The 12,793-nt window shown below is 49.5% G+C and overlaps 1 protein-coding gene across 2 annotated transcripts in view; it reads right to left on the reverse strand.

Annotated features, from left to right (window-relative positions):
- The window catches only part of EVA1C (eva-1 homolog C), an 85,675-nt gene that overhangs the window by 46,237 nt on the left and 26,645 nt on the right, over positions 1–12,793 (reverse strand). Inside the window, exons 2-3 of one of the 2 annotated variants that reach the window (XM_060099757.1) lie at positions 4,922–5,118; positions 1,005–1,125 (exon numbers count right to left, since the gene is read on the reverse strand). In XM_060099757.1, the coding sequence (XP_059955740.1) occupies positions 1,005–1,125; positions 4,922–5,118 (318 nt within the window). Of the gene's footprint in view, positions 1–1,004; positions 1,129–4,921; positions 5,119–12,793 lie in introns of both variants that reach the window. The other variant, XM_060099756.1, reaches the window with a different exon arrangement.

The raw sequence follows: 12,793 nt of genomic DNA on the forward strand, positions 1-12,793 counted from the left end.
GAAAGGATTTGAGACAGAAGCCTGGATATTTGCCAAAGCATCCAGGGCTTTCTCTGAAGACGTGTGCCTGAGACCATTCCATGCGTATGGCTGATGCCTCACCCACCACAGGAACCCAGGCCACCAGTGTCTTGGGAGATGCTGGGCTCCAGAGGCAGAAACCAACACAGAACAAGATGCAAAAAAATGAGAACGGTTGCATTGTTGTGGCAGTACAGAAGTTTACAAATTATTATCCCTGACGTTTGGCTAAATGTTGTTGCTAGAGCACTGCTGTCTTTCAACAAGTTTTCCAAGCATTACCAGGAACCTGTAATGACCTATGGCTTCTCTCAGGCAGACCCTCCACGCCTGGAGGTGTGACCTCCTCATGGGACACCAATTATTTTTAGCCTGCAATGGATCAACCACAAAACTGGTGTGCGTTAGAAATGGCGAAAGTTAGTGGAGAGAAGTGCAAGAAGCAGAACAGAAGAGCTTGCTCCTGCCAAGTCCTCTTCCTCTTTCTTTCTCCTTAGGAAACATGCTGCTTCAGGAGCCCCCGCTGAAGGTGACAGTGGGAAGAAGCCAGTCTGTAAAGATCTGGAATCGTGGGCTCAGGTGGCAGCTGTACCAGCAGCCCCCTCAGAAGAATAAGTCACCCTGCAGCCGGGGGAGGGGAAGCCTCATAACAAGCCTTCCTCTGAAAAGGAGAACCAGCTCCTCATGTTGGGGAAAAGCCATTGCAGTCTCTTGTCACCTGGCGTCCTTAGCATCAGTACAACCAAGTTTTACATACGAGGAAGGATTTTTTTAAATTCAGGGATTTGCAAGAATGCACACAGATCAGTACGCGTGTGCACACAACACGCACACAAATACACAGAAACGAAAAAACCAGGTGGGATGGGGCCCCGACGTTCCTATGAACAAGAGTTTCAAAGCTGGACGCACGTCAGCTGGCAGAGCATTTTCGTCAGGGAACCCACCCCCTGCACATGCTGTGCCCCTCGCAAGTTACTTACTAGGTTGGCATTTAAAGGAGACCAGGAGGTATTTACTGCTTCCTGGACAAAGGTCAGGTCCAAACACACGGCTATTGACCAGGAGGTGGCAGGTCCGCTGGTCCTGGCATTCGTCCAGCACCTTCTGAAAGGAGGGGTGGAAAAGGGATCGGCTTGAGAACCACACGCAGTGTCTGTGAGACTCCACACCTGGGCTGCTCTGGGCTCTCGGGGCGAAGGGCACCTGCCTGCCTGGCCTGGGGCTCGCGTTTTAAAACCTTCTCGCTGGTACCAGCTGTGTCTAAGATGGAAGCACCGCACGCGGCCGACCAGGTCGGCTGCCTATCTCCCCATGTCTCCCCCAAAATGAAACCTGCTCCGAGAGTGCCAGGCCTCCCTCAGAAAACCAGCTCCTATTTAGCTCACCTGGCACCGATGCTGACAGTTTTGGCAAGAGTGCTGCATTGTGGAGGCTCCCAGGGACGGGAGCAGGATCAGGGTACCGCGGAGTGTGGACTGGAGGGGACTCGGAGGCCCCCGTCTGGGAGGGATCCCTGGTTTTAAAGCTGACAGAGGGCTATGGGGAGCGGGAATCGTCATCACAGCTCCACATCCTTAGAAACACCTGACGCTAGCCACAGGGGAGCTCAGCATTTGGGGGACACCTTGGAGACCCCAACCCAAACACAGGCCAACAAATGAAAATTAAAAAGCTGACTCCCTAGGAGGTGGGTCAAAAAGGATCTTGCTGTGATTTATGTCATAGAGTGTTCTGCCTGTGTTTTCCTCTAAGAGTTTGATAGTGTCTGGCCTTACATTTAGGTCTTTAATCCATTTTGAACTTATTTTTGTGTATGGTGCTAGGGAGTGTTCTAATCTCATACTTTTACATGTCCCTGTCCAGTTTTCCCAGCACCACTTGTTGAAGAAGCTGTCTTTTCTCCACTGTATATTCTTGCCTCCTTTATCAAAGATAAGGTGACCATATGTGTGTGGGTTTATCTCTGGGCTTTCTATCCTGTTCCATTGATCTATGTGTCTGTTTTTGTGCCAGTACCATACTGTCTTGATTACTGTAGCTTTGTAGTATAGTCTGAAGTCAGGAAGCCTGATTCCTCCTAGAGTCTGTCATATGGAGTGAAGTAAGTAAGTCAGAAAGAGAAAAACAAATACCGTATGCTAACACATATATATGGAATCTAAGAAAAAAAAAAAAGGTCCTAGGGGTAAGACGGGAGTAAAGACACAGACCTACTAGAGCATGGACTTGAGGATATGGGGAGGGGGAAGGGTAAGCTGTGACAAAGTGAGAGAGTGGCATGGACATATATACACTACCAAACGTAAAATAAATAGCTAGTGGGAAGCAGCCGCATAGCACAGGGAGATCAGCTCGGTGCTTTGTGACCACCTAGAGGGGTGGGATAGGGAGTGGGGGAGGGAGGGAGACACAAGAGGGAAGAGATATGGGAACATATGTATATGTATAACTGATTCACTTTGTTATAAAGCAGAAACTAACACACCATTGTAAAGCAATTATACTCCAGTAAAGAGGTTAAAAAAAAAAAGCTGATTCCCACCTTCGCTAACCTCAAGGGCATGGGACCCACTTTTCCTGGTGGAGCAATTTTCTGGGTGGAATATGCAGGCTTTCTGTTGAGCATTTGGCTTAAAATTTTTCCTTCATAAAAATAAAAATAAAAATAAGCTTTCCTTCGAATCTCTCCTGACCTTTTCCAGGCAGATCACAGCTTTGTGAGTGAGTCTGCTCTATGGAAGCTCGGGGAATGCCCAATACTGGGTCGCAGATGGGCCAGCGTCGCACTGCTACCCTTCCAGCTCCTAAACAGATCAAGCCCTGCTGACGACAAACACAGAGGTCCTCCACACCAAGTACAGTAAAAATGTTCCCAAGAATTTACTTATTACTATTGGACTGAATTTAGTGCAGATTCACAAGCCTGTCTGAGTCGCCAAGTTCTCATAGTGGCTCATGGAATATCTCCGTGAAGGATGCTGGCCCTACCAGGTATCCCCCGTCACCTCAGGGGCCCCATGGATGTGCATAAAATCAGGAAAAATGACCAGGGAAACCCCAAGGACCCCCAGATGATGGTGCATATTCCATGGCCGAGGGTATTGTGAAATAACTCAGCCCTTGGATGGCTCTTTGTGTTACAGCCATGGAATGGGACCCAAGGGCAGAGCTCTTTCCAAACTGTATTACAGCTGGAAATTGCAGAGAGGGCACTTCCTATAGCCATTTAGTCGTGGGCTAGATCAGGTGAGGTGCTCATGGGTGGACATCAACCTGTTCTCTCCTACGTTAAGCAACTGCCCCCCTGAGGAAGCACCTTGCCTCAGCTCCCAAACACAGGTTAAAAGACAAAGTAAAGGATCTCCTAGCGCGTGGGGATGTTTCTGGCAAACAAACCCTCCCCACAACATCAGAATTGTGTTCACAAATTCTGACTTGTCTGCCCGGATATGGCAACATCCTTTTCCCTTGGGGATGCCTGGCAGAGGCAGGTGCCCGTGTTGGAGGATGAGGTGCCCGTGTTTTGGAACTGCAGAATGCCAGGAGTTCATACTTTTACAAAGCAGGCACTGCCACCCTGCTGGCACTGGCCACGTTCTTTTTATGCCCCTAGGAGGGCAGCAGAAAGCCTGGGTACCAGGGATAGGTGGGCAAGAGTGTTGGGGGGAGGAAAGGGAACATTCTCAAGGTACAGGGAAGGATTGGGGGTAGGGTGGGGCACACAAGGAAAGTAACTGCTTGTCTCCAGAAGACACACGTTGTCTCTCCTCAGGGTGTGGAAACCAGGGGATTCATTCAAACACATTCTTCTGGCTCCTTAGTTGGTGTCTTTACCAATCACATGACCACCCAGGTCCTACAATGCTTAGCTTGGAAGCAATAAATAGTAGACAAAACAGAAAAACCCTTACATGATCATTTTATGTTTGCTTCTCCTCTTCCAGCCTTAGGGAGAGCTGCACAGCATTAGAGCTAATTCCATTTCTCCTCAGTCCTCTTAGGAAATTTACCAACACCCACATTTCCCACAACTGACAAAATCAAGCTGACATCTAATTTGCCACCTATCTGCTCTAACCACTGTGACTTCAATGGATTCATAGGGAACTTTGGAGGCATTAAAAAAATCCAAGGCCAAGTGACTCCATAATCTTAGCTAACTAGTTAGAAATGTTGAGGGGCCTGGGAGAGCAGAATAGAGGTTGTTTGGATAATTGAAAGCCAGAGAGTCTAAAATCATCGTTGTTATATTCGTTTTGACCTCCCCGTAGACCACATATTTCCCCAATGCCGACTGAAAAAGGAATGAGTCAGCCACCCCCCAGCCCTAATTCCTGGTACTATCAAGGACAAACCAGCAGAAACTGCCCAAAATAGCTCTAAACAAGAATAACATGATTATCTACAACTGGAGAAGCAAACCATAAAAAAAAAAAAAGATAATTAGTGATATTCCCCTTCCTTGAGTGCATTCTCTAAGAATTTGTTCATGACTTCTGATGTCTGCCTTGTGGTTTCCACTTAAGAATGCACAGCCTTTCCTCTCTCCCCGGGTACTGATAGGCAACGTAGGCCTGGAGGTTAAAGCCCAACATGATGATACTTTACTTTATTGCAGGGAGGACTGTGCCTATGAATAACTTCATTCTGCAAGTGTATTAAGGGAGCTCTCCAATAAGCAGGAATTCTATTTAGACTCGTTGGGTAAAGAATCCTTTTGAGAAGCAAAGAAGAGCTCGCCTGCAAAATTTGTGATGTGTCTACATTGAGATCTTCATGGAGCGTGTTTGCTTTGAATACACTATAGAATCACAAATATATAGACAGAGAGAGAGACAGAGAGGGAGAGAGAGAGAAATCCGTTTTGTCATCTTAAACCATCTATGAAAGGCAATACCTGCAGTGTGGTGGGCGCCACACAGGTTAAGCTGTCTTCTCTCTGAGAGGCAGGCTGCTGAGCGCTACACGTTTGGTAATCTTGCCCATAAAATGCCGATTGGACACTTATCGTCGAATGCCGAGGGCACCGCAGATCCAGATGGTCCCCGTCACAGGCATAGGCGGTGTGGTTTTGCAGGAGTTTGGTTAGGTAACCTGGAAAATATGCAGCTGGGTTACAAGAGGCCCAGAAGCTCACCACTCCTTCATGGATTTTGGAGCAGGAGGACCTCAGCTCCCCGGAGGGAGGAGCTGGTCAGTGAGGAAGGTGTGGGCGGGGCCTCCTCAGCTGCTCCCTGGACAGGACACCAGACAGGCCCCGAGCTGGGGCGGAGGGAGCGGATGCTCCTTTTTCCGTCTGGGCCTGAAACCTTGGTCTGGAATGGCCCGTTGCAAGCCTCCAAGGGCTCCTTCCCTCCAGGAAGCACTAAAGGACGGGCCAGGAGACAAGAAGTCCCGAAGCATCTCTATAAAGCAGGAAAAAAATGCGAGTAGGTGTCCCTTGGGCATGTAGATGCCTGTCCTGGGGGAGACTCAGGTTCTCTGATCTCCCACTAGCTGGGCCAGGCCTTCCTGGGGCGAGAGGATGCTGTTTTATTTTAGGAAACCACCCCTGTGCCTGCCTCAGTCCTGGAGAAGAAAGCAAGGCAGGCTCCCCGCATGGGATAAGGGCCTTCTCTTTAGGGAAGGGAAGGGGAGGACGGTGGGGCTCTGTTATGGGTCGAGTAGTGTCCCATCCCCCCAAATTCACGTTCACCCGGAACCTCAGAATGTGCCCTTATTTGGACATAGGGTCGTTGCAGACATGATTAGCTAAGATGAGGTCAGACTGGAGGAAGAAAGGCCCTTAATCCTGTATGACCCGCGTCCTGATGAGAAGAGACACAGAGGGATACAGCCATGGAGAGACTAGAGTGATGCTTCTACAAGCCAAGAACACCAAGGATTGCTGGGAGCCACCAGGAGCTGGAAGAGGCGACGAAAGACACTTCCTTAGAAACTTCAGAGACGGCACGGCCCTCCGGACACCTTGATCTCAGACTTCTGGCCTCTGGAACTCTGAGCGAATGTATTTCTGTTGTTTTCCGTCCCTCAAGTGAGTGGTCATTTGTTACAGCAGCCCCGGCAAACTCATACAGGCTCCCGATCCCTGCGTCTCCAGCTGGCTGGCTGAGCTGAGCAGGACCTCGGGCTCGGAGGAGCGCTGGCGGCCTGGATGTTTTCTCAGGAAGGAGGAGGGAAGGTTCATCTGAAACATAGATTCCTTTCCTCCTTCTCACACCTCACGAGGTCAGTCGCAAGGCGGCTGGCTGGGAGGGAAGCCAGGGACTTTCTGGTGAGGTGTGTGGGAGGCGGTCTGGCAGCCTTCGGCCTCTGAGAGGGAGGAGGGAGAGCGGAGGAGGCAGCCTTAGAGCTCCCCAGTTCCCACACGGCCAGGTCGTGTTCCAGCTAGTCCTGCTTGGGTTTCAAAATCCTCTCCGGGCCGTAATGCTCTGCAAAAGGCACCCAGTCCAGCTCCCTGGGCTTCCCTGACAGTCACAGAAAAGGGACTGAGATGCTCTACCGTAGGGTGGGCACACCAGCCAATCCACACGTGCCCACCTGAAGATGGAGACCGGGCGCCCTTGACAGCACACTGCATCCAGACTCTAGGTCTTTCACTGCAACTCCTTTTTTTTTTCTCCCCGCCCATGACAATCATCGTAAGAAAGGCCAAGACATCAGCTACCCTGATTTAACTTTGCTTAGAGAAGCAAAGTCTAGCTTGAGCAGCAAAACTGCCATCAGGCAGCAGGCATGTGAGTCAAGGTCCTGCTTGGTGAAATGCTGTCACTCATAAGGTCACTCAAACCCCTCAGGGCACCAAGAGGAGCCAGGAAGAGGCCCCTTGGTGGTCCTAGGGCCCCAGGTCAGTGTCATCCTGTAGGATACACAGGTGAGCCCTGATTAAGCCATGATTTGATTTGTACAAGATCATTTGTGGGATCTCAGCACCCTGTTATGAGCCACACCAGGGAACTCACGGTGGCCCTTAGGCTGCCCCCAGGCCAGCACCCACTCTGAGGCTTCCCAGACTGGTACCCCCAAGCTTTAGCTTTGTCATTAAAACTTTCTTGTCTGGGCTTCCCTGGTGGCGCAGTGGTTGAGAATCCGCCTGCCGATGCAGGGGACGCGGGTTTGTGTCCCCGTCCGGGAAGATCCCACATGCTGCGGAGCAGCTGGGCCCGTGAGCCATGGCCGCTGAGCCTGCGCGTCCGGAGCCTGTGCTCCACAACGGGAGAGGCCACAACAGTGAGAAGCCCACGTACCGCAAAAAATAAAAAATAAAACAAACAAACAAACAAAAGAACTTTCTTGTCCGTCACCCATCATTCATGGAGATGACAAACTGACTGAAATGTTAAATTAATTCTGGGAGCATGACTTCAGCTTCATGTTTACGGTTTGTTCAAAAGGCCATGTGTTACTCTGGCTAAATGGAGGTGATGATAAGGCCCTGGGGCAGGTGAAGCCACAAGACGGAAGGGGCCTGGGTCCTGGATTCATGGAGGGAATTGCTGCCTGCTCCACAGATGGTCACATGAGTGAGAAAGAAACTTCTGCTGTGTTGGGGCCATCACCTTTCTTCACCCTACTTGTCATGTACTCTGTACCCAGTAAACAAACTGGATCTCCGTGGGACCATTTACATCCAAACACAGCACGATGCAGCACAGTGGCCCGAGCCCCCCTGCACACCGTATTCACGTTCTGAGTGATATTCTGGAGGCAGAAGCTCAATGCACAGAATTGACTAACTCGAGGTCTCTTAGGCCCTTCTGCACTTTGAGCGGGGAGAGGAGCCTCCTTCCTGGTACATCAGTCCTGACACTAATACAAGTTCCAAGAAGACACTTCAGCAGTAAAACTTGCTCTAGACTCGGTCCAATTTCTTCTTCGAAAACCTATGCCTAGGTCCAACAATGGAATATTATTCAGCACTAAATGAAATGAGCTGTGAAGCCACAAAAGACACAGAGGAAACAAACGCGTATGACTAAGTGAAAGAAGCCAACTTGAAAAGGCTCCATACTGTGTGATTCCAACTATATGGCATTCAGGAAAAGGTGAAACTATGGAGACAGTGAAAACATTAGTGGTGGCCGGAGGTTTGGGGGGAGAGAGGGACCAATAGGTGGAGCACGGGGGAACTTTAGGGCAATGAAACCAGTCTGTCTGATACTATACCGGGGGATACATATCATTATATATTTGTCAAAACCCAAAGAATGTATAACATCGAGAGTGAACCCTAGTGTAAACTATGGACTCTGGGTGATAATCAGGTATCAAAGTAGGTTCACTGATTGTAACAGATGCACTGCTGGTGTGGGGTGCTGATAGTGGGGAAGGCTGTGTGTGCAGGGGGGAAAAGGATATACGGGAAATCTCTGAGCTTTCTGCTCAGTTTTGCTGTGAACCTAAAACTTCTCAGAAAGAAAGTCTATTTAAAAGGGCAAAAATTTAAAAACCACCCATGCCTCCCCAGGATAGCACGACCTTTGGGAAGAGAGGGGTTAGGTGACAGGGAGGGGACGTGACAGGGAGTGTGTGTGTGCTGGCAAAGCTTTGTTTCTTGACCTGAAGGGTGGATACGTGTTTTACTTTGTGAAAGTTCACCCAGCCACGCAACTTAGGATCTGTGTATTTTTCTGTTGGTAGATAAATGTTTGTTTACAAAACTTTTTCCTGCAGTTTTGTGACCAATACTTTACACTAATAAAGAAAGTCTAGATACTGTGGAGCCTGGGGCTGATCTATAGGGCATGGAGAGCCATGGAACCCCGTTTTCTGCAGCTGACCCCATCCCATCTGCACTAGGTCCCCCTCCACAGTGACAGCGGGAAACCCTCATGAGGACAAGCCATTGGCCCGCCCACCTTATGGCCCCCATAGGTGGCTTCCATGCCCCATTCTGATTGGCCGACTATGTCAGAAGCTGCTAAGAGGTCCAAAGGACAATTAGAACTACCCACTGCTTTCAGCAACATGGAGGGCATCAAGGACCATTTGGAGAGGCATTTGGGACGGTGAGTGTGGAACAGAAGGCTGTTGAGAAAAGGCTGAAAGTGAGTGGAAGTTAAGGAAATCTAAGATGGTTCACCTGGTAGACAGAATAATGCCCCCCCAACAAATGTCCACAGGGACCAGTCCCCAGAACCTATAAATATGTTGCTTTACATTATAAAAGGGACTTTGCAGTTATAATTAAGTTAAAGATCTTGAGATGGCAGGATGATCCTGGCTGATCTGGGAGGGACCAGTATAACTCCAAGGGCCCTTATATGAGGGAAGCAAGAAGGTCAAAGTCAGAAGAAGGAGGTGTGGCAACAGAACCAGAGGTTGGAATGGGGCAGCCATAAGCCAAAAAATGTAGGCGGTTTCTAGAAACTAGAAAAGACAAGGAAACAGATTGTGCCCTGAAGCCTCCAGAAGGAATGCAGGCCTGCCAACACCTTGATTTTAGACTTCTGACCTCCAGAACTGTAAGAGAATAAGCCTGTGCTGGGTAATCATTTGTTAAAGCAGTCCTAGGAAACTAAGAGTTTATACAGATGACCCTTACAACAACTTGGTGAAGATAAGGAGAGAAAGAAGGCTATAGTCATAAGAACTGATGTCCAGGGAGAGATTTTTAAATAAGTATGATTGTTTTAAAGTTGGGAGAGGTCTATGCAGGTTTGTAGGTATGTGTAAAAATATATGTACATATGAGTCAGAGGTCATATGGAAATTATATTCCTTACTGTAGATTAAGGTTCAAAAAATTTGAAAGCGGGTGCTAGCAAGAGAGCTTGAAATGATGGACTGTGGGCTCCAAGCTGAATACAGGGAAGGAGATGATCACGGGAGAGGCCCAAGGGAACAGAGAGGTCCTGCTGAGATCCAGCAAGGTCAGAGTGGAGGCAAGCACCCCAGCAAGCTGGAGAGGGAGGAACTCGTGCCCAAAATGTGTTTGAACAGATTTCAAGAGGGAGCAGTTGCAGGTGATGAAGTGGCCACGGAAGTGGCCATGGAAAAGTGTGCAAGAGGTCAGCAGAGGAGAAGGTTCTTGGACATGAGGATGCCAGGAGCTGCGAAGATGCCCTCTGGATCAGGTATCTCCCAAGATGAAGGGAGGAACTGGGGTGGAGCAAGAGCCTTCCGCCATCATTGACCTTGAACAAAGGGCAGATGACAGATGACCCGCTCCCAGTCCAGAGCCCCTTCCAGCGTGCTCCCCGGCTTCCCCAATGAACACGTGCACTCTTTCCAATGTGTTGTGTAGAGTCAACATGTTACTTAGTGTCTCAGTCCATTCAGTCTGCTCTAACAAAACACCACAGACGGGTGGCTTCTAAACAATGGAAATTCGTTTCTCACAGTTCTGGGGGCTGGAAGTCCAAGATCAAGGCACCAGCATGGTCACGTTCTGGTGAGAGCCATCCTCCTGCTTCACAGCTGGCCTCTTCTCACTGTGTCCTCATATGGTGGAAGGGGCAGGGGAACTCCGTCGGGTCTCTTTTGTAAGAGATTAACGGGATTTGTGAATCCCATTCATGAAGGCTCAACCCTCATGACTTCAGCTCCTGCCAAAGGCCCTACCTCTTCCCTTTGGGAGTTGGGATTTCAATACATAAATTTAGTTGTACAAATACATTCAGACCCCAGCACTTAGCTTCCCCACACCTTGGTTTCTTGGTTGGTTCAAATGGGGTCTTTTTTTTTTTTTTTAATCACATATGGCCAATTTTATGTCATTTATGCCCTCACCAACTTTCAAATGGGATCCTTCTTAAAGATGTAGCTCTTTGTTCACAGTTCTCTCTGGATCAAATACCCCATTGCATTGGATCAGTCAAAAATGCTTTATGTGTTAATACTCTCTGCCAGCATTTTCACAGTCTAACTGTATAGTTGGGGGCAAATATTTACTACCCTGAAAGAAGGCAGAAGTAATCTGTTAAGAAATCACTCCTCAGGGGCTTCCCTGGTGGCGCAGTGGGTGAGAGTCCACCTGCCGATGCAGGGGACACGGGTTCGTGCCTCGGTCCGGGAAGATCCCACATGCCGCGGAGCGGCTGGGCCCGTGAGCCACGGCCGCTGAGCCTGCGCGTCCGGAGCCTGTGCTCCGCAACGGGAGAGGCCGCAACAGTAAGAGGCCCATGTACCGCAAAAAAAAAAAAAAAAAAAAAGAAATCACTCCTCAGAATCTGGCATGGCCCGTAAATGCTCCGTTGATCCTTGTTTAAACTGGGGGAGAGGAGGAGTGGGAGGGTGTAGTTGCTTTATCAGCTGCACACAGTGCAGAGTGCAGAGGCCTTGGAACAGCTTCTGTTTAACTCCAGGACCCTCTCTTCCCTGGTGAACCCTCCACTGTGTATCAGCAGAAACTCCTGAAGCCACCGCCATGGCTCAAACCTTCCTCAAAGGCACATCCCGAGAGGCTTGGGTTGGGCAAATCTTAGAGTAATTTAGATAAAGGCTTTTATGTTTCCCTGTTTCTAAAGGTAGGTGAAAAGTTCATGGGAAATGAACCCCTAAGAGGGGCAGACGCTCTTCTCTGTCTTCAGAAAGATATTCTTGGGATCATAAGCCCCATCGCATTTACAAGGAAAACCCATTTATACACAAATAATCCAGGGACCACTGAAGGACCAGAATGGAAATGACTGATGTTCAAAGAATGGGGATTCTTGAATCCCCATTCAAGAACGGGGAGGAGGCAAAGAGTTCTATGGGAAGAACAGGTATTGTGCAGGGAAAAAGCAGTGTCTATCCGAAATAAGCCTGGAATGTATGGGTTCAACCAAGGCAAACAGTGCTTGCCCTGCAGGACTCCACAGAGCCACAGAGAAGCCACTGTGCACCGGGGCATGAGGAGGGACATAGGAGGTAGAATCTCTCGCACATATTTGACCAGACCCCCCTCCGTTTTTTTGTTTTTTTTTTTTTGCGGTACACGGGCCTCTCACTGTTGTGGCCTCTCCCGTTGCGGAGCACAGGCTCCGGACACGCAGGCTCAGCGGCCATGGCTCACGGGCCCAGCCGCTCCGCGGCATGTGGGATCCTCCCGGACCGGGGCACGAACCCGTGTCCCCTACATCGGCAGGTGGACTTTCAACCACTGCACCACCAGGGAAGCGCCCCCCCCCCCCCGCGCCGTTTTTTTTTTTTGCCTGAAGTACCTGAGGGTCACTGTGAAGCGCATCCCTCTGAAGGGAACGTTCACGGAGTCTGTAAAACACGGTCAGTGCTAAGAGCTGCATCTAATTTGGACGATTTCAGAATCCCAGACTGCTGAGGAATCCTCAACCTGAAACGGGGACGGACAGGGAGGAAGTGGCGGGGAGCATAGGATTAAAAGCCCTGAGACCAGGGTTCAACCTGGGATTAAAGTGTGTGACTGTGACCATCACCTCTCAGAGCTGATGTCCCCGTGTTTTACTGGGAGGATCCAATAACATAATGGGCAGAGCATCTTCTGTCAACCATAAACCATTGCACAACACTAAGGTATTGCTATGATACGGGAAATCTTGAAGGACATGAACTTACTCATTGATGCAATGCAAATCACACCCCCAGTCGCCCCTCTCTGCTCTGAGCACCAGTGGTTAGACGGTCAACTCAGAGACGGTCAACTCAGAGACAAGCACACAGCCCAGGAGCTGCCGTCACGGTCCAGAAATGTCACTGCTGAGCTTGGAGGGAAAAGAAGATTTTCCTCCCTTCCTTTCTCCCTCCCTCCCTCTCCCTCTCCCTCCTTCCTTGTTTCCTCCCTTCCCTCCTCTGTTTCCTTCTCTCTCTC

This window comes from Mesoplodon densirostris, chromosome 5, assembly GCF_025265405.1.
Source record: "Mesoplodon densirostris isolate mMesDen1 chromosome 5, mMesDen1 primary haplotype, whole genome shotgun sequence".
Lineage (NCBI taxonomy): Eukaryota > Metazoa > Chordata > Mammalia > Artiodactyla > Ziphiidae > Mesoplodon > Mesoplodon densirostris.